General features: G+C 45.1%; 1 protein-coding gene and 2 non-coding genes across 3 annotated transcripts in view; 1 reads left to right on the top strand and 2 right to left on the bottom strand.

The window, feature by feature from the left end:
* Positions 1 to 1485: 1485 nt before the first annotated feature.
* Positions 1486 to 1557, bottom strand: TRNAG-UCC (transfer RNA glycine (anticodon UCC)). Its single transcript has one exon. It is a non-coding gene; the product is annotated as a tRNA-Gly (tRNA).
* A 3738-nt stretch (positions 1558 to 5295) lies between these two features.
* TRNAG-UCC (transfer RNA glycine (anticodon UCC)) lies at positions 5296 to 5367 on the bottom strand. The gene has a single exon. It is a non-coding gene; the product is annotated as a tRNA-Gly (tRNA).
* Positions 5368 to 13138: 7771 nt separating this feature from the next.
* Positions 13139 to 22906, top strand: part of LOC135921429 (uncharacterized) — a 41517-nt gene continuing 31749 nt past the window's right edge. The window contains exon 1 of the mRNA XM_065455786.2: positions 13139 to 15232. Within this exon, the coding sequence (XP_065311858.1) occupies positions 13312 to 15232 (1921 nt within the window). The 5' untranslated portion in view covers positions 13139 to 13311. The remainder of the gene's footprint in view (positions 15233 to 22906) is intronic.

Here is a 22906-nt window from a genome sequence, read left to right on the forward strand (position 1 = left end):
AACAAACCGTCGAAATAGCTGTCCGCGCCATTTCGACAGAAAATCGCAGCGATCGCTGCGATGGTGTGACTGTACGACAAACCGGTTGGTCGCAGCCGAAAATCGGTGGGTCGGCACTGCGACTAGGATTTTCGTCGCAAACGACGGAAATCGCACTTTCGGTATGACGAAAATCGCATCATGTGAAGCAGACTTTAGCGTGAAAATTCTAGCCTAGCGCTGCTGCAAAGATGAGCGGCCATGGTTGGCTTATAAAATGTCTCTAATATGCTAAATATAACTAAAGGTGTAAAAAGTGACGACAGTTACTACAAAACCCCAAGCACTTGTTGTTCATTGTGAAAACGTTCATCCACGTACCGCAAACTACGGTAGGGCTGAATGAATTGGGCGGGTCGGCATGGATGCAAAGTTTAAATCAGCGAGGAAGACGATGACAACAGGATGAGCCGGACCCAGGACGAGTACTGTCAAACAGCTGAATTTGATTAAGATGAATACAGGAAATCCCGTATGAAGGCTTATTTCGCTTCTTTTATATCCTTTGGGTTATAGCTAAAACGTTTTAAAACTTCTGACAAGCTAGTTTCTTTGATGTTTTGTTACGTCTTCATCTCTTGTAATAGTAGACACTCTAATTAAACGAAGTGGCACCCGATGTTCCACTGGAAGGATTAAAATGCCAGGAGTAGCGCGGTGAATGTTTAAGCGCTAGCTGGGCCGACCCAAAAATGCCTACATGGGGTTTAGAAATGCAGTGCTGCAGACGTGACAAATGAAACGTACCGTGGATTTACTTTTCTACAGTAATTTGTTATTTGTGTTGACAAAAGAACGATTCCGCTAAGTTGTGATACAATAGAGTTACGATGTACTGACACCGAAGAAGCAGCCAAGGCGAGCCACCTAAGTCTCCAACGTATTTAATGGGCGCACTGGTGCCCAACAGGACGGGTAACACTCAAAGCATAGCCATAGCGACGAGAACAATTATCATCATCATCAGCAGCAGTTTCAGCCTATTCTGTCCACTGCAGGACGAGGACCTCTCTCTGCGATCCTCAATAAGCCCTGTCTTGCGCTACCTCTTTCGAACTGGCGCCTGGAGATTTTCTAATTTCATCATCCCACCTAGTTTCCTGCCGTCCTCGATTGCGCTTTACTTCCCTTGGTACCGACTCTGTAACTCTAATGATCCACCGGTTATCTGGCCTGCGCATACATAGCCGACCCAGTTCCATACGTTTCTCTTATTTTGAACTAGAATATCACCTCTACCTGCTTAGTATCTCACACACACCTCTCTCTTCCTGTGGCTTAAAGTTACGCCTGACGCTTTTCGTTCCGTCATTCTGTGCGCGGTCCTGACGTTGTTGTCGAGCTTCTTTGTGTACCTCTAGGTGTCTTCCGCAACCTCGGCAATATGCGATGATTGTAAAATATCTGTGTAAAGAAAATAATTTTTGATGCAGAAAAATAAAAACTTGCGTCGGCCGGGAATCGAACCCGGGTCAACTGCTTGGAAGGCAGCTATGCTAACCACTATACCACCGACGCCCACGTTCGGACCGGTGCCTTCCACTACTCTTGTGCCGCATATGTAGAGAGAGAGAGTGAGAGAGAACAGGTCAATCCTCCCTGTATGTATAAAGACGGCCCAGGCCACATCGGGCGACCGCCGCCGTCCGCGTATTGCTGCGTTGCTTACGCCTCGGTCGCAGATGCGGAAAACGCTCACCGCGCAGCTGCTACCCTTGCTTCTGCTCGCTCGCAAAAAGACAATGTCACAGCCGTGTGCACGAGCGCTGGCCCCTGATAAGTAATACGCATTACTCTAAAGGAACAGCTCCGAGAAAAAATTACAGTGTAGGTGTTTCAGGGGCTCTATAACGTAAAACTATTCCAATATGTTTTTATTCCAATCTCCTGACGTCAAATTTGCGTAAGTGCCGACGCAAGCATCGCGCGGACACCCGTAGGGTTTTCTGAACAGACGAATGAAACGCTCTCCTCGTTCATAAAAGGTCACTTTTGTTTGCTTTAAAAACGAATAGCACTGCCTACACTCAGTGGCTTGTCGTATCTAATTGGCTGACAAGAGGCGAGGAGCACGCTCAAATGGAGAGGGATTCAATGGGGCAGAGCCAGTTCACTGAAAATCGATAATCGGATGAAGGGGGTGGTGCTGGCGTCTGCGTTTGGCACGCTTTCCCTTACTTACCTTGCGGTGGCTGGTCGAAAATCGCGGCGGCATGCAACGGAAGGTTGAGAATGACGCTAAAACGCATCCTAAGCAAAGAAGAGTTGACAGAATGAGGGCGTAAGCGTGCCGAAAGGGCTCGAAAACGGTGCGCGCCCAGGCGAGAAGTTTTATTATACGCAAATAAACCCATGCTCTCCGACAGGTGCGAGTAGCCAGCGCCTGAGCGATCGGTGGCCGCCATCTTTTATTCCTTGCGGAACGGGGCAGTCTGCAGCTATTAAGAAAAAAATTCAGTTTTTTTGGCATATATAATGCATCTTTAATGCGTACACGTCACCTTGACGCGGTGAGTTTTTGCAATTTTGTGACGTCGCGTGACAGGCAGGTGAAATGGCTGCAGCCCGAAAACTTTTGACCAAAGCCTGGGGCTAATGAAGAAAAGGCGTCGAATCAGAAATAACTATTTTGCATTTTTCGGTGAAATGATGCATAATCAGTCTGAACACCTCATATCAGATGGGGAGGTATCGCGGGTTTGTGACGTCGCGTTACAGACAGGTGAAGTGGGGGTGGTCCAAAAACGTTTTTGACCAATCGCGGAGGACTGATGGCAGAATTGGAATAGAAAAGTTTGGAATAGGTTGAAGTTATAGCGCCCCAGGATTTAACACATTAGTTTCCGCATATATGAACACATGGGCGAGAACAAATACCTACTTGCAATACACTGAAAAATTGATTAGGACGTAGATGTATTTTCCATTTTTCCATCACATTTTGTTGTGCTGCAGCACTAAAGAAAAAATTGTTTTTGTAACCACGTTGTTATACTATGATAGCCAATTAACAAAAAACTACTTGTAATACACTGAAGAAAATGATTGGGGGAATGATTAGGACTTTCATGGTAGATTTTTCTATTAAAAAACAATGGTCATCTCCAAGCCACGATTTGTTAATGCTTGCGCGCGCACTACAACCCAATCTCTTCTGTAAATTTCCTTATGATGAACACTTCTGAGTAATTGACCTAGATAAATGGACTCCTGTACACTCTCTATAGGCTGAGTAGGGATCGTGAATTCTCGCTTCTTTGCGAGGCTATTGAACGTTGCCTATGTCTTCTGCATGCGAATCTTGAACCCCACTCTTACACTTTACACTTTAGAGAGGAGTAGTGTTACACGTTCAAAATGGCAGTCTTGAATGATGCCTGCTCAGCGTTGCTGGTGATGGAGGCGGGGATGTTAGCCCATTCGGATGATGTCGGCACGTAGGAGTGGAAGCGCATGTTGGTCTGGCAGAACGGCACTTCAACTTTCAAGGTATGGTCGACGCGGGATGAAAGGTAACCAGGTGGCCAGAACAATGTGCGTTTCACTTCAAGATTTGTAAAGAAGATTTTATGAAAGAGACGACGTAGGCAGGCCTGCTTATTTTATTTTATTTATTTTATTTCATTTCATCATTCATCGTTAGTACAGAAGGAGATCTCGGAGTTACAAGAACTGTCAGGGGGACCTCCTATTATTAATTTACCATTGCATGAATTAATACGTTATGGCAACATAGCAGCGACAGAGATCAGAAAACACGAATTTATTAAAAAAATACACAAATACAAGAAGTTGCTTACAATAATTGAAGTTCAAAACACATGCAAATGAAACCGATACAGCGTATGAATAAATAAATATGTAGTAATTGACACGTTATGCAAACATAGGAATGACACATGTCAATGAACACGAGGTTAATGTAACAGATAATTAGAAATAAATATATGCTTACAATACGCAAAGTACAAATGTTATGTAGACTTCACGACAAAAAATTTAAGATGCCTAAGGAAGGAGAAAAAGGAAGACAAAGGAAGATATAGAATAACAAATGAATAAAAGCTGTCGATACAATAGGTAAATACAGAATCATTGAAAACTGGTAAATATATTTGTAGATAGCATATACTTATAGTAATGAATCAGTAGCCAGTAGTGTCGTTATTAAATATTTCTTCGTATCTCTCCTAAATGTTGATGTTGAGCGGCAGGCTTCTGATAGAAAGGCTCGGAAGGTAGAGATAAATTTTTATTGAAGTAATCCTAGCGGTGAGAGAATAATTAGCAACACTGAACCGGTCTGGACGATTTTGGATGCCTTCTAGTGCGTTAACAAGTGTAGATGAGTCAGGATCCTAGAATGAAGAAGCGTACTCGAGTTTCGACTTGACTAATGTTTTATAAAGAAGCTGTTTTGAGGAAAGAGAAGCCGAAGCAAAGTGACGTAGCAAAAAAAAAAAGAAGAGTGCGATTCGCATTGTTAATGGTGTTGTTGATATGAGTATTCCATGATAAGTTGTTATCTATGTGGACACGTAGGTATCTATAAGTACTGACAGATGACAAGATAAAATTTGTGATTGAATAAACAGGGATTGAACTGTCAGCAGTTCTTCGGTACGTCCAGATTATTCTGCATTTGTTAACATTCAGTTTCATGGACCAGAGGTGACACCAAGTAATGCTGTCAACATCTGATTGTAGTTTGACAGGCATAACAATATATGCATATCAATCTAGCGCTGCTAGCGAATTACAACCTGCAAAATATATGATCATCATGATCAGCCTATATTTATGGCTAGATCAGGACGAAGGCCTCTCCTAGCGGCCTCCAATTACCCCTGTCTTGCGCTAGCTGATTCCAAATTGCGCCTACAAAATTCATAATTTCCACGCCACCTAATTTTCTGACGTTTTCGACTGCCACTGCCTTCACGTAGCACTCATTCTATAACCCTCATAGTCTTCTGGTTATCTATCCTATCAACTTGGCGGCCTGCCTATAGCTGCATTTTTCTTTATTAATGTCAACGGGAATGCAAGCTGATACCTTTTACGCCATGATCCACACCGCTTTCTCTGTCTTAACATTACGCCAAACACTTTTCGTTCCACCACTCTATGCGCGAAACTGATCTTTTCTCGAGCTTCTTTGTTAACCTCCAAGTTTCTTGCCCCTATATTAGCCCCGCAGAATGCAGTGTTTGTAAAATATACGCGTAAATAAAAAATTCCGGCCAGGAAAAAACGTGCGTCGGCCGGGAATCGAACCCGGGTCAACTGCTTGGAAGGCAGCTATGCTAACCACTATACCACCGACGCGCACGTTCACGCCGCCGTCTTCCACTGCTCTGGTGTCACATATGTAGCACAACCATGAGACGAGTAGCAGTGAGTGAGATGAAAATAGGTCAATCCACCCTGTCTGTATATGGCCGGCCCAAACAAAATCGAGTGACCACCGCCGCCAGCGGGTTGCTGCGTTGCTGTCGCCTCGGTCACAGATGCTGGAAACGCTCACTGCACAGCTGCTTCCGTTGCTTTTGTTCGCTTACAAAACGACAGTGTGACACCTGTCACAACGAGCGCTGGCGGCTGACATGTAATACACATTACCATAAAAGACAAAACCTCAGAGACAATTACAATAGACGTATTATTTTCCGTATAGATAAACACATGGGCGAGAACAAACTACTGCTTGTTATAGACTGAAGAATATTCATTAGGATCTCCATGCATTTGAGGCGTCTCTATGACGTTCTATTATGCTGCAATATTGATAAAAACTGCTTTTACAATAGGACTGTAATACTGCGATATGCAAGTTTCTGATATGTTGTACGACAGCGCAGTTTTCTAACTTACTTCACCAACCACAACCGATGCTTCATTTGTGCTTTCTGAAGTTAATCATCGTGAGGTGACAACTGGAACATTCGATTAGGTTTTTACTTCTCTTTGTTGAAATCAAAAGCTTGTATTGCCGCATAAAATTGGGTGATGCATCACGGACGTACAGAAATTTCTTGTTCTTTTGAACAAACTACAGCAGTAACTGAATGCCTAACTCTAGCGGCAACACTTTGAGAACAACTTCTGGAAGTTCTAATGAAACGCTGACCACCATTTGAGCAAAATGTTTGCCAGTAAACTCCTACGTGCCCCCGTCCTAAATTCAATCCTTCAGGCTGAAACCCGTTAACTCGGTATATTTTACAACTACTGGTTCTCTTCGTTTCAGAAAAAAATATGGTATGGAGATATTCACTTTATTCTACCGGAAATGCGGTCAAATAGGCTGCATTGTCAAGACTCGTCAACAGATCGAAACTAAGTGATCTATCTTCAATCAATATACTGAATATATTCAAGAATCTCAGCAGCATGGCCGAAAACTTAAAATGAACAGTGGTGAGCCATGGCACGACATGTTGGTGGTTGTGGCCAACAGTGCAATAACTGAAAGTTGCACAACAAAGGGCACCGCTACAGTCGCCATGGCCTCTCAGGTCGCAGTGACGTAAATCGAAGATCGCAAGCGCAAAGGATGATAAATCGATAATCGATCCTGACCCCGGAAGCCACATTTCTGCAGGTGAGAAATACAATAATGCTTGTCGACTTACACTTAAGAGAACGTTATGCGAAACCAGGTTGTGAAAATTAATCCGGAGTCCGGCACTACGGCGCGTGCCTCATAATGAGATTGTGGTTTTGGCTCGTACGGCCCCATAATTGCAGTACAGTTTAACACTTCTGCAACGAAACGATGTACGATGTGAGGCAATAAGAATGCTCAGGCCTTCCCGAAACTATGACCAAAGGCGCACAACAACCCCTGAAGCGAACACGTCTCCCTTTGTGTTCTGTGGACTACGCAGGCAAACAACAGTGGTGTGCACAATGCAATGTTTAAGTCGACTCACCACTCTCGTTTGCACGAAGCGCTGAACAAATTAAACATTCACCGTCAATATCACCACTTATTGTCGTCATTCAAAGCAAACAGCACAGGAAGCTTCGCTTACATCGATTTCCATAGTGCCTGGGATCCGCATAATTATTTTTTTTATGTTCCTTGTGCGAGGTCTACGTATAGGGCGCATCTTGAGCAAGTGCTGTGTAGGCAATATGCGGAGAGTGTATTAAGCCTTTAAGTGCCGTAGAAGAGTCGTACTTTCGCACAATATATTGGCTGGTGTGCCGTATGCGGCCTCCCGGGTGGCACCGGATGCAATGAATGCCAGGAGCTGCCGCTAGGAGCGCTGCAGTGCAGGTGGGTGCCGTGGCACCATCTGGTCTTCGTAACCCGCCTTGTTTCCACTGCATCGGCAAGTGGGCTGCTGCGCTTTTTGGTTTTATTAAGCCGTAGCAGCAGAACAGTTCAAATGTGGGCAGCTGATTACTAAATAGGGTTTGTTTTGATCACAACAGGCTTCTTTAGCGCTTGGCGCTTGCCTGAAAAGCTTGTTCTAGCTCAGCTCGGCTTCCAGCGGGGAACCTCATGTGTTTCTATGCTGGCGAAGAGAAAAGTAATTTCTAAGCCAGAAGCCTTAGATCTTAGATCGTGTTTCAAGGTCGTGTTGTCAGGTACAGAACTTATTACGCGATCCAAGCAAGGCCAGATACGAACCAAAGCCTGTCCAGCAGTGTATAAGAAATGGTTAATGATTATCAAATTCAATTATTGATTAGTGATTGGATTAAGGTGAATTAGGGGATTAAGGTGGATTAGAGCGGATGAAGGAGGATTAGCGTGGATTACAGTAGGCTTTACAAGGCGTTCGCCTTGGTGCCTCTTAGGCGATAGGTAAGGACACTTGTTTTTTATTCTAGCGATGATGGCAGTGTATTCTTTAAGTGTAAGCTTCAGATTACATTTTTTGTTCCAATAAAGTAAAATGATTTTAAGGTCACGTTACTGTTCTATTAATGTGATGTGATTGAATAACCATTCAAGGCCGTTGTAACCGATCATCTTTTGTAATGACTCGAATATCTCTGTTCTTTCTTTTTATTTTATTTGCTGCTGTTTCTGCCTATTTATATCTTACTGTGGTCCTCATAGGTTTTAATGTTTTTGATTGTTTGTAAGCCATGTACCCATCCCCTCATAATGCCCATTGGGCCCCGAGGGTATGATAATGGGTAAATACATCAGCCTGTAAAATGAATTGTGCTGTTTTGCGTACTATGTATTTTTTATACTAGGTACGTGCAGATGAAATCTGCACGTGTAAATACGTGCAGATTTCTTTTTATTTCTGATATACGTGAGCAAAAATAATAGACATATCTTTTATTTGAGCGTAGCAAATATTTTATTTAAGCGTAACAACAGTCAAACGCAGGCACAAGACAGCACTAGATATCAGATTATGTACACACGCATGAAGAAGATAGATCTAGTGGCAGTGACGCAGTTTAAGGAGCTTCTGCCGTTGCCTTTGCGCTTAACTCTCTTTGTTGATGGCTTTTACAAAAACCGAAAGCTCAAGAAAACATAGAACTTCACAAATGCTGTCAAAGCTGGTTTTTCATGCTCTGGGCACCCTAGTTGTGGAAAGGCCAGTGTCGACATGTCTGGAGCTGACTTGAAAAATCAGCTAGAGTCGCTACATGTAACTTGTTTTGCTAAAGAACACAGTAAAAGCATCTTCCATGGCCTTCAAAGGGGTTAATTGACAAGGTCTGACTAAGATAGACAAGGCCTTCATTGTAAATGGGTAGTGCAATATGAAGCAGCGTCGGCACTAGCTTCAGCTTTCCTTTCGCGAAGGAATTAAGCCTGTACACTGTGGTCACGAATTTTTGGCAGCGATGTTTCATGTAACATAACCTGCATCATAGTAGTTCAAAGCACTACTGCTCCTTCTTTCTTGTTTTTCTTTTTCCTGGCACTCACGAGGTGCATGCTTAGGATACTCAGGAAATATCGTTGGTGTGGCGTAGGGTTTCAGGCGTGTTTTATCGCGGGGAATCTCGTGGACAACGCCGTTCACGGTGATAGAGAATGCACGCTCGACTAAACTGTTTTCTAAATGTTTTTCACAAACAACAGCAGTTGATGCCAGCCTTCTGTCCGTTCTCCTGATCATTCTTGCCCATTCTGCTGCCGCTTCGTATCAGATGGTGGAGTGAACAAGGATACAAGCCCTTTGTTTGAGCGGTAACCGCTTCTACACAACGGCACAAAGCATGTCCTCTCCTTGCACTCTACCTTCAGCATTTTTTCACCGCCGCCGCATAGTTCTCGTAATGACAAGCACACGAACACAGCAGCGACGCACTCACTCTTTGACAACACCAAGAACAAACACGCAACGCTTTAATAAGACAGAAAACGCAAACATAGAAACCGACGCAACCACTGCGAAACTGATGTCCGAAGCAGACGACACGCGCAGTCTGCACTCACCTAGAGTTACTGTATATGCTACCACAGGTAGCAGAGTTGCGCGTAGGTCCGCCATCTTGCCTGGCAAGCAACCAAATCTATGCGGCGAAGCCGCACTCTGTTTTTGCAGGCGACTTGCCTACCATATTGTCGATCGACCGTGGGCGCTTTTCATCGCTTGTGGACTGCTTTTCCGCCTAATCGCAAACAAAGTGCATCGAAACAGCTGACTGAGTAAGATCGTCAAGAAAAGGCGCCGAGATCGGTCCCCACCGAAGCTTATGCCAAGCGTATCCGCCGAGTCCATCTGCACGCTCTCGACGCGTTTAGGCTCGGGAATCAAGAAGTCTAACAAGGATAAATCACCATATTTCAGCTTTCGCATCAGTGTCCTTAAATAAAAACAAGTAGCATGAGCGCACAAACAGCACGAGTAGCGTTGAGCGCCGATGTGACGCGTCATGAACACAAGTATATATGTGCTGTCGCCGAAGGATCACAGTCCTAGCCTGCGCTTCTCTGACGAAGATATATGAATAGACAGACGTGCCGACTGAAAGGCATCACTGAACTAAGAAAACGTTGCATATCCTTCGCATGAAGAACAACAAACGGCTATCCAAATCGGTAGTAACAGTCCATACAGCGTCCCGGGTCGGTGGTTCATTTAGGACTTTTTTCGAAGTTAAAATGCAAATCGCAAGTGAAAATCGGTGTTGTGGCACTTCCGAGCAAGCTACTGAATATGGACAGCAAAATTTTCTTTGTGGTACAGGCGTGAGCTTTAGTTGCTGGGCGATAGCGCATCTACTATGACTGAGCGAGGCTTCTCTCTGTGAAACTAAAACTGCTTCTTGGTCCTTGACGTAGAAAAAAAAAAAAATTCTGGCGTGGCGTAGTGGTAAAGTACCGTGCTTAGGATTTGCAGGTCCGACGTTCGAATCCTGGTCGGAGCTTTTTTTTTGTTTTTATTGCGCCAAAATGCTCTCTGTTTCTTTCTGTTCTCAAATATATATATATATATATATATATATATATATATGTATATATGTATATATATATATACATATATATATATATATATATATATATATATATATATATATATATATACGGTGTCCAGGCACCGCGTATTTAACGCGCTAGAGCTGTTTTTCGCACCAGTACCCAGTGCCTCTCAGTACGCCGCGCCTGCCCAGCACCCCAGCATCCAGCGCGCGGCACTGGGCCCATAATCCGGCGCTGCACTGGACACTGGATACTGGGCTTTGCAATAGGCATACCTGCTTATGTGCCAAAGCTCTCAACGTGTAGGCAGTCTTAAATATTACTGGTGAATAAATGACCAACCATTAGTATTTCGACTCTGGTACCCCATTAAATTTGCTGTAGAAACGTACCCACCTACTAGCAGGCACTGGATATCAGCCACACCTTCAAGTGCCACTTCATTATGTGCCTTTTCACTGCAGGGTTTCGAAAAGTAACCTTCTGTGGGAGTGTAGTGAAAGTTTTTCTCTCACAGTATTGACATAGCTACAATATGGGTAATAATGCAAAACACAGTAAAGGCCCTTACCGTATGGTAAATAACGACATTAATTCCTCTTGCATCCTGCTTCACATAAGCAGTAGTAGATGAAATATCTTTACTTAGTTGTGTAACCTCTTTTATGTTCAGAAACAGCAACCAAAGCAGTGCATTATCCTGAAAATGTGAGCTGGTTTTTTATGACAGTTCTGTGAAAGCAGTGTGCTGCATGGGTTTGAATGGGATCGAATAAAAAGCTTTTCCGCTTTCAGAGCGATCCGTGCAGACGGGAGCGGAGCACCCGGTCATTATATCATTCCGATGGCACTGCGCGGACACTGCGATGAACCAACTGTGAGATGCGCTGCGCACGATGTGTTGTTGCTCCGCAGCTAGCGCGCACGCGAACAGGGAACGCCAAGATCGGCCGAATTCGCTTTGAATTTGACTGGCGATAACTTGTGTCAATCCAGTTCGCTGCAGCGGCGGCGTCGGGAAATACAAAAATTGGCCCGGGCATCTGCTTCTCCGCAATGCACGGTTGCTTGACTACCACGTGATGACGCTCTGCCAATAGGGGCGCTAGCGGCGTGATAAAACAGACGCGCAACTCTGCTACCTGCGGTAGCATATACAGTAACTCTACACTCACCCTTACGGCAGCGACCTCTGCCGGCCACCGTGGGCATTCATTGCAGGCGGCGCCACACTCCTCCATTGAAAAGAGCGGCTGCAGGATACACTAGCCAGTATATTCTAGGCACTATAATCTAGGTTTTTCCAGTAGACAGTTTAAATATGGCGGCTGTCAGTAACGTGTTTCCGCGTCCGTCGCGAAAGGGCGGGTTTCACATGATTGAGTCGTCAAGCTCCGCAAATGATTTGCTTCTGCATTGTCAGAGATGATATCCAGTGACTATGATGTTATTGACAACGACGATAGTTCTGATACGACGCGGCGAGGAATGGAATGCAGATGGACAGAAACTTACACCAGCGCCTAAATTGGTGGATTTTAACACACCAGTTGTGAAGTTACTAATCCCACGTCTTATATATATCGAATCTTGCCAGAAATGTGCTATCCATATGTGCTGTAAAAAAATATTGTCATTTTCTAAACGCATTTTTTTAAACTTTATGGCGGCCCCTAAAGACTACAAATGTGTGACTTGTTTACAGGCAACCGAAATTCGTAACGTGACTGCTCGCAAGAGACTTTTTTAATGCAAAGTTTGCTATGATTCCGCACTGTCGCGCAGTGCACAATATCTATTTCGTATCCTTTTAATTCGACGACATCGTGTCCAAGCAGGTGCACCAGCATAGGATTCAAAGCAACATTTCATCCAAAGGCGAAAAACAGTGAGATAGTTTATTAAAACCACAGCTATTTTGCTATATCGTGCATGGCTCCCGAAGAATAGAATATAAAAGCCTGTGAGGGTTGCGCTGAAACTACTTTCGTACAAATCATGAGAAAACGCGATGACGCAGTGCGAAGCAGCTTTACTTGCCACTACCTTAGTATCACTTACATACTGTTTGCTCAAGTAGGAATAAGAATTGAGTTCTCATTATATTAACACGAAATGGTTAGCATATTTCCTTCGCTCTCTCTTCACAGAGATATACAGAACGAAAAAGCAAGGTAAGTAACGGCAGGAAGAATAGGCAGGCGATCGCCCACTTTAGTTCCCCCATTCGAGGTGTAAAGGAAAGGGGGAATAAACAGAAAGATGAAAGAGGGAACGGGCAGACTGTGTGTGCGTGCGGCACTGTGTTCAGTGAAGCACCGTGAAACGAAACCTGCCATACTTGACAGAAAGTCTGCCGCGTTGTTTTGCATCGTGGTTTATTTGGCATTTAGCTATTTTTATTTTAGCTATTTTTATTCTGTTATTTTAGAGGTTGATGCGATGCACTGTAAACATTTTAGCAAAATTTTCCAACAAGCACGTTCTCAGAAAACCAGAAGGCCCTTTTTGTGCTGCGCATGGTAATGAGACCAAAGCTGGCGCAACCGACGGGACTTTCATCCGTGGTAATCTTCCGCAATCGGCACAACACGGATCTCACGGCGACTGTTTCCAGCGGTGTCTTGTGTCCGTCGTGGCCTTCAGATAAGAGACAGTCGAAACCTCGTGCGGTGTCAGCCGCGCCTCCTCTTAGCACTTCGTCGAGGAAACGCTTAACTCCTGCGTTTCCCGTGGTTTTCCAAGCGCAGAAAAACCCTCTGAGTGGCTTCTGCAGTACGACAGCCGGTGTCTCGGTGATAGCCAATCCATTTCAGACGAATGCCTGAATTGTGCGCGTTCAAGCATAGCCAGGAAACATGGCTCATGTCAAGGCGCTTCTGTCTCAAGTGTCCGTGGCCGCTCTGCTTACGCTGCTCTCATCTTCGACGAAGGTTAAAGCGAGACAATGTGATTGCCAATGTGAATCGTGGAAAGAAGACGTCGATGAGACACTGAGGCTGCTGGACCGACAGGTGAGCTCCGCCATAAACATATCGCATAAACTTAACATGTTAGAGCTGAGTTACGTGGACATTTCGAACTCGATAAAGAAACTGCAAACTGACGTGAAAGCACTACAGAATAGGGGGCAGAATTCTGTGTCCAATTTGCTACATGTTATGCCAGGGATAAGCATTCACGATGTGTACAAGAAGGTTCAGGAGGACGAAGCCAAGATGCTGCGGATTGCTGCCGACGTTAATGATATGAAGGCCGACAGGGGAAGTCTTCGCGCTGCATTGGAGCGAACAAACAGGACCATCGAGGCTGTGCAAGCGGAAGCGAGGAGTGTTAAGAATTTGCTTACGCCGGAAGTGCAACGGGCAGCAGCATCACTTCCAAAAATGGTGGCCAAGATAGAACGCTTTTATAGAACTGGGGAAGACATCATGCAGCTCTTGTCTCCTCGAAAACATATAAATGAAACCACAGATCAGTACTCCTTATACAGCGTTGAAATCGAGAAGAAAAATTTAACTGATATGCAAGAGAACAAGACCAAGGAAACGCCACGCGTATTTCCGGGAGTGACACACAAAGCCCAGCGCTCACTGGGCAATATTTCCCGTAATGGAACCCAACAAAACATCAAAGTGAGCATCAATCACGTGGGAAACTTGCGTAACGCCTCTGCACCAGCGATTTCAATCGGTTTCACGAAAAATGACATCGACGGGCGACGTAATTCTACAGACACAGCCTTTTATAGCGAAGTAATGAAAAACAACAAATTTGACGACATCAATGAAATTGAATTCGTTGGAAAGGACGGGAACTTCTCAGTTGCTATTAGAGACAGCAAGGTGATTGAATGCACCGAATACCCATCTAATAATGACAACATTTCAGATTCTCAGGCGATGCCTTGCGACAGTTTCCCAGCGGATGTCGATAAGGAAAGGCACGATTTATTGGAGCGAATGGCACCTATATACAATGACGTGACAGGCGAAGAATGGCCTATCGAAAAGGCCATGACTTTTATGGCTGAAGAACTGGTAAAATTAAGGAAAAAAATTGACGACGATGCGTTGAAGAAAAAAGTGGCACTGATGGCAGAAAGCACCGATCGCATCAGCACGCATCTTAAAAAAGTGGAAAACTCTCTCATGAACGAAATGAAGCGCAGCTTTGGGAACGTGAGCTTTCTGGTGAAAGAAACAGTGGATGTGTTAAGAGAACACAATTTGACACAACTCGAAGGCAGAACTGAGGACCCAGCGCGAAATGCCAGTTCTCTTTGGCAGAGTCTATATAATGCAGAGAGTAACATGCAACTATTGAATATCTCCCTTACTAACGCCATCAACCGTCTTAACGTTAGCAACAATGCCATTTTTCATTGGATGAACGAGAGCCGATTTACCTCTCTGAGCCAATTTTCGACCCTGAATGAGTCGCTACACAATTCTCTCGCAGAAAGGCTCACGGCGTTGAAGGCTAAACTGGAAAAGAGGAATTCTGAACTGGAAGTGCGAATGAGCCATTTTAGCCAAAGTGTACAAGAATGTTTTTCAGCAGTGGGAGGATTCAATCACACTCTCGAGCTTGTCAAGATATTTCTGGACGAACTAGGTGGGAGTTATAACGACAGCATTGTTTCAGCGGCTATCAAGCTCCAAGCAAACATTGATGACTTGCATCAAAAGTTCTCCACTGAAATTGAGCACTTGGAGGAAATGATGAAAAACAGCACGTCTTCTGTTCATGGACCCGAATTAAACGGATGGCACCCAGGTAAGTGACTTCCACATAAAAATTTTACTTCTGATATACGAGAAGTAGGGTGAATTTTTTGTGCAACAACGTTTCATCAATAATTCATCAACAACGTTTCATCAATAACACGACCCTTGCCAGTGTCTTTTTCACACTTTTCGTCAATTTTCACGAATGCTCATTTCTGTGCGCACGTTTCTTCCTGCCGATCAACCCATTCTTATATGCCCCTCTGAATGCATTCCGTTTCACACCGTGGGGAGATAGTGGACGCATTGGCTGCGCGGATCGACTCTGCTGTTTCGTACCACTGGCCTCGCATTTAGTCTCAGTAGAACCGAGTGCGGAACATTTTGTTTTTCCATTCTGTCAGTTTCCCGCTGTTCAGTTGGAAGTGCATAGGCACGCGTTACTGCGCTGTTAGGTCACTTTACTGCGCAGTGCATGACACAGGTCCTTGAACGTTTGGCTTTCAGATCGCCGTCCATTTTTCTTGTGGCCTAAGTTTTAAGTCATCTCCTGAACGGCACTCGAGTTTTGTTCAGCGTTCTCGATATTTTGTACATTGTCACCCGATTTTCTTCTTTGATGGAGTCACCAACAGTTTCCTTGTTCGTTATTGCCGCGGGCGTCTGAGGGCAATAACTCCGAGGCTGTCTGGCAACGCCAGTTTGTCCATCTTTATATTGTCTTATCCATTTCGACGCATTCTACAAGCTCATCGACGCGTCGCTATGAGCAAGTTGAAGCCGCCTATGAATCGCGATCACTTGGCGTGCTGATACTGGCGACTAGGTTATCTATATATTTGATCCTAAACAGCCATCTATGAATGCAGAAAAGAATGCGCCCCGTAAAGTAACATGCCATTTCTTCAGAGCTTTCATATTTGCGCTCAAAGAAACAACTGATTGTTAGTTTCAATACGGCCCTCGTAAAATTGCAATCTATCTCGTCGTTCACGTAACAAAAGCGCCCTTCTTGCTCAAGTATATCTCTGTAATGGCGGCCGTGACATCTTCGTTTTCACATAAGTACTAGTACGTTTCATGACAGTGGGGAATAAAGTAGGAATGATAAATATGACATTGGTATGTTTTTATTTTGTTGATCGTGCCTTCTGGAAGGTTAATCTTATAGTTTGAAATTAACGAATGTAATTTTAGGAATACATTAGTTCGAATGGGCCTCATTAAAAACGCATTGTGTCCGGAACTTTCGGTACAGGAGATGGTGGCGCATTATGCGTGACTGTACGTCCATCTAGAAACATTAGTGAATAAGTGTGGCACCAATATTTGGGTGCATTAAGTCAACAAAAATGTTACTTAAACATATGCTTTACATTTCAGTACACCTTAAGGGCGATAATTATGCAAAAAATTACTATTGCGCAAATAAGCTGATTACAACCTTTATGAGAATACAAAGAACATTTAAATTTGAGTTTATTTCTCCTAACATGTAAGGAGTACATGGTGTCATAGTGAGGATAAAAATAAAAGCTGCATTAAGGCAGCTTGATTGGCCTCACCCCTCCAAGCGACAGGCGATTTGCGTAAGTGAAACTTAGCAAAAATACACTACAAGATGCTGCATATACAGACACATATGCCGGACGATCTTCGTACCAAAGTAAGCACACATGTCATAATATCAACGTAAACAAATGCATTGACAACGCATCTTGCACTTATTTAGGACGTCGCACAAAATTTTACAGAAGTCACCTGATAAATAGAAAGTTGAAATTCAAGAAAAGAAATTAATGCAGCAAGTCGTACAAAGCTCTTTTTGAGAGGACGCTTATTTCGGATTCTATTAGCGTAAATTTCTTTAATGTTTTTGGTACAGTGTGGAACTTATGGGAGCAGTAATTTCCACGCGGCTTCGAAACAAACCACTGTTCACAACTTTTGTGGAGCGAGATGACGCATTGACATTTAATTTGGCAGTTGATCATAGGTTATCGGGGTTGTTACAGATTTCCATTTCTAAGGAATGAAATAGTTCGTGCCGACAGTGCGTAGCCATTTTGACAACACTGTATATTTTCAAAAAATGTAGGCGTGGGCATTATAAGATGAAGCGGTCTGCGCTGGACGCATGAAAGAAGACGAAGGAAGGTGCTAGGGGAGAAGTGAAAAGGAAGAAGTTGGAATAAAATGGCGGACGACACCCGTCTCACTTAGATGATGTCATTTCTGTTGCCGTTCTAGTTAGGAACGCTACATTTTGGCGCAGCCGACAGGATTCGAAGACCAGCGATGCGGGTGACGTTTTTCGTCGACCAGGCGTCATCAGAGTCTGTTGTGTTCACCCGATACCAAGTGCACGGTGAGCCAGCGACGGACCTTCCTCTTGAAGTTAGTTCTACCGCGCTGATCAACGTGGTACTGCAACAAGCTGCAATCAGCCGCCAAGCCCTCGTGCAAACAGGATCGGTGACAGTGAATCTACAACTGCAGACACTGAGCGAACTCGTTCTGGAACCCATACGACGTGGCACCCTCAAAGAGGAAACGCCTGCCGGGAAGGTGAGCCTAGACTTGAGTGTTATGGAACTGCAAAGGAACATTATACAACAGATCGAAATAATGAGAACTTTCGTCCAAGCGCTTAGTCGAGAGCAGTCAGCACGAAGTATTGTTGAACCAGATGTTTTTGAAGGAAAATCGCAAAATGCACACTACTGGCTGTGTTTTTTCGAGTACGCCTGTGACAAGAATCTGTGGCACTCCGACGACACAAAGATTTTGCATATGCGCCGCTATTTGGGCGGTATAGCCAGAAAATGGTATGACGTGCAACTCATGGATTATGGAACAACATGTTGGGAACTGTGGAAAAGTAACTTTTTAGGGGCTTTCGAAGGCAACGCAGTAGAAAGATGGGATGCGGCACTGCGGTTCAGTTATACAGGTGGCTCTCTGCTTGAGTACTGTCTTGAGAAGCGTCGCCTGTTGTATTCTGCAGAACCGAAGCTGTCGTCTTCTGCTGTTGTAGCTTTGATAACGCAAGGGTTGTGTATCGAGATCCGTAGTCATGTCCAGCTCAAAGGTCCAAGAACGTTTGATGACCTTCTGAACTTTCTACAGACCTCAGTGCCAAGAATTACATCGAGAAGACAGCCAGATGGTAGAACAGAGCAACTTGATTACAATCTAGAGTCGTTGCCGTCAACTGAATGTGAACACAGCTTCATAAACAAATCTCTGGGAAGCGTAAATCATGACTGTGAGGATGGTGAAGAACCAATTACCGCAGTTCACGGCAACCTACTTCCACATAATCTGTCTACCGTGCATCACAAGCCCCAGAAAAAGAGCTTCAGTGAGACAGTATATTTGGTGTCGTCAAGCTTATTGTACGCCCCCATTAAGGTAGATGGCATTGAAGTGAAGGCTCTCGTTGACAGTGGAGCTTCGGTATCTATTATCAACAAGACTCGAGTGGATGCCAGTCGTCTGCACGCTGGTAGAACATTGCGTGTCCAAGCCTACGATGGGTCAGTGACCATGCATAGCGAATGGGTAACCCTGGCTATTGAATTTCAAGGAAATGCTATTACCAGTGACGTATTGGCCATTCCCAATGTCACCTACGATTTTCTTTTGTCCCGTCCAGACATGAAAAAACTTAAGATGAACCTCTATTGGGATGACAAGGTAATGGCCGAAGACACGATAAGAACAGAAGACCCTGGTGAAGAACCTAGTGTATCAAGGCTAATTTTTCACCACGAAGACATCAAGACTAAGTACCCAGAGCTTATATGCATAGGAAGCTACCCTCCAGCAATGAAATCCCATGTCGTTCCTTTCGAGCTCGCAGATAAAACAGTGGTTCGTAGAACCCCCTATAATATGTCCAGAGATAAAAAGGTGTGGCTGAAAAAGGAGTTGCAAGAAATGTTAGACGCAGGTATCATCCGGCCTTCTGTATCCCCATTTGCTTCTCCTATCACTATTGCACCTAAAGAAGACGGGACATTCCGCCTCTGCACAGACTACCGAGCTCTCAATCGTCAAACTGAATTGATACCTTATCCAATGCCGAGAATCGACGACATCATTGACGAAACCGGTGGTTGCCATTGGTTTTCACGAATAGATCTCTGCAAGGGCTTTTGGCAGATTCCACTAAGTGAAGAAACGAAGAAGTACACCGCGTTCATAACCCCATTTGACTTGTTTGAGTACAACCGCCTACCATTTGGTTGGAAAAACTCCCCTGCGTGGTTTCAGAAGATTATGACGGACATTCTGAAACCTTACCTGGGCACATTTTGCAATGTGTACATCGACGACATCATCATCTACTCAAAGACAAAGGACGAACACCGTAGTCATCTTTCAAAAGTTCTTCATGCCCTCAGTCTTGCCCAACTCAAAGTCAACTTCAAGAAAAGTGCGTTCTTTCAAGATACCGTAGTATTTCTTGGCAGGGTGTTTGATGGACAGACTAAAAGCACCAAGCAAGAATCGGTAGAGAGAATCTCCAAGCTGGTAAAGCCTTATGATGTGCACTCCCTGCGCGTTTTTCTTGGCCTTGCAGGACACTTCCGGGCGTTTATCAAAGACTACGCACTGAGAACAAGGTGCCTCACACGTTTAACTCAGAAAGACGTGCCTTTTCATTGGGACGAGAAGTGCGAAGCTGTCTATCGTGAGCTTGTAAAACTAATATCGTCGGACCCCATCTTGCGAATACCGGATTTTTCCTTGCCTTTCGTGCTGAACGCGGACGCATCACATTATGCTACCGGTGCAGTTCTATACCAGAAGCCATCCAAACAAGCTGATCAAACCAAACACTACGTCGTGGGGTACTACAGCTATACCCTGAAACCCGCCGAAATCAATTACTGTACCACAGAAAAGGAAGCTCTGGCCGTCTTAAAAGCTGTGCAGTACTTTCGTACTTACCTGGAAGGTGCCAAATTCATACTTTTCACGGACCATCAAGCATTGACTCAACTTCTGAGCATGGCCCAGCCAAGAGGCCGCATTGCTAGATGGGTGAACTATCTGCAACAATTTGATTTCGTAATTTCGCACCGTCCTGGCCCACTCCTCACTGACGCTGACGCACTATCAAGATTACTTGTACAGGAATCAAGCAATAATCCAGATACAATCAATCATATTAAGCTATGGGAAGGTACAGAAGAGCTCCAGTTTATCAATGGAAGGTATCACGTACCACCAACTATGATTCCAAGGATTCTTCATCTATACCACGACACCCCTGAATCGGGTGGACATGATGGCTTCTGGCGCACTTATAAGAAATTGCTCATGAGATTCACATGGCCGGGCATGAAAAACGACATCAGCCATTACATCCGCACATGCCACCTCTGCCAGGTGAACAAAGTTAAATTCAAGCAATCGACAGACGTTATGACAAACCCTGAATATTCAAGCATCCCGTTCGAAGTAATTCATTTGGACTTCGCGGAGCTCAAAAAGAAGGGGGAAGGAGTCAAGCGAACGCAAGCTTTCTTGCTCTCCATAGATGAGTGCACACGGACGATTGCGGCTAAAGCTGGCAAAGAAGACGCAAACAGCGTAATAGACCTCCTCAAAGCTGAGTGTTTTAAACACACAAAGACGCTCGTCTGCGACAACGGGCCGGCTTTTCGGAGTGCCAAATTATCAAAGTGGGCCCACGAGCACGGCATCATGATAAAGTATTCTTCTCCATACCACCCGGCAGCAAACGGCCTAGCGGAACGTGCCATACGAGACATCAAACAGTATCTGAAGATGTATCCAGACTTTGCCGGTGGCTGGAAGTGCTGTCTCGAGGCCGCTGTGAAGCATCACAACAGATCATACACCACGAGCTTAGGCTGCAGCCCTCATTTTGTAACTTCAGGTACAGCGCCCATACTTCCTGCAGATCGTGAGCTAGGTCTCCTAGAGAACCTCGAACTTGCGGAAGTAAGGAAAACTGTCAAAGAACAGGAGATCTACAGGCGCCGCATAAAGCGAAACTTTGATAAAAGGCACAGTAGTGAGATACCGGACATACAGCCTGGAGACTATGTCCTTGTAAGGAAAGGAGCTGTGCCCTCAAATTCAAAATATTGCGGACCATTTCAAGTTATTAAGACTGCATGCCAGCATGGAATATTGAAGAATGTCTGGTACGCCGGAGCCTCGGGCCAAACGGAGTGCGCCGCTATTGGAAACGTATTCAAGTATTACCCCAGGAGGTGTAATTAAAAGAAATCCGGAAGAGTGAAGCGGTCTGCGCTGGACGCATGAAAGAAGACGAAGGAAGGTGCTAGGGGAGAAGTGAAAAGGAAGAAGTTGGAATAAAATGGCGGACGACACCCGTCTCACTTAGATGATGTCATTTCTGTTGCCGTTCTAGTTAGGAACGCTACATAAGATAAATAATGACACGTGTGCTTATCTTTATCGGGCGACCACATTTCGCCGCTTAACAACTACGCCCTACATGACGATCCGACCGCTGGACACCTCGGTTTTTCCCGGACACTCTCGAGGATACAACAAAAGTATTATTGGCCGCGCCTGACCGCCGACGTCGCCCATTATGTCAGAACATGCCGAGACTGTCAGCGACGTAAGACACCGCCGAAAAGGCCAGCCGGATTACTACAGCCAATCGAGCCTCCTTGCCGACCATTCCAGCAGATCGGGATGGACTTGCTGGGACCCTTTCCGACGTCAACAACCGGAAATAAGTGGATCGTCGTGGCGACAGACTACCTCACCCGCTTCGCTGAAACTAAAGCACTGCCGAAAGGTAGCGCAGCCGAAGTGGCGAAATTTTTTGTCGAAAACATCCTGCTTCGACATGGCGCCCCAGAAGTCCTCATCACCGACAGAGGAACGGCCTTTACAGCGGAACTCACCCAAGCCATTCTGAAATACAGTCAGACAAGGCACAGGAGGACCACGGCCTACCACCCGCAGACGAATGGCCTTACGGAGCGGCTGAATAAGACCCTCGCCGACATGCTAGCGATGTACGTCGACGTCGAACACAAGACCTGGGATGCCGTCCTGCCGTACGTAACATTTGCTTACAACACGGCGGTGCAAGAAACAACACAGATCACGCCGTTTAAGCTGGTTTACGGCAGGAACCCGACGACGACGCTCGACGCCATGCTGCCCCACGTCACTGACGAAGAGAATGTTGACGTCGCTAGCTATCTCCAGCGCGCCGAAGAAGCCCGACAGCTCGCCCGCCTACGGATCAAGAACCAACAGAGGACCGACAAACGACACTACAACCTCCGACGACGTTTTGTTGAGTACCAGCCCGGCGACCGTGTTTGGGTTTGGACACCGATACGCCGACGAGGACTCAGTGAGAAACTACTTCGACGCTATTTCGGACCCTACAAGGTCATCCGACGTATTGGCGCTCTGGACTATGAGGTCGTGCCAGATGGCATTTCGCATTCACAGCGGCGCCGCGCACGATCTGAAGTGGTCCACGTGGTGCGCCTTATACCCTTTTACGGACGCTGACGAAATTCCTTATTTTTTTGTTGTTGTTTTTTTTGCTACGGGTGTTTTTATTTCGCTTGTATATAGCATCGGGTCGATGCTCTTTAAGAGGGGGGTATTGACACGTGTGCTTATCTTTATCGGGCGACCACATTTCGCCGCTTAACAACTGTAATCGCACAGCGAGGGACGCGCC

Source organism: Dermacentor albipictus, chromosome 10 (assembly GCF_038994185.2).
Source record: "Dermacentor albipictus isolate Rhodes 1998 colony chromosome 10, USDA_Dalb.pri_finalv2, whole genome shotgun sequence".
NCBI classification, from domain to species: Eukaryota; Metazoa; Arthropoda; class Arachnida; order Ixodida; family Ixodidae; genus Dermacentor; species Dermacentor albipictus.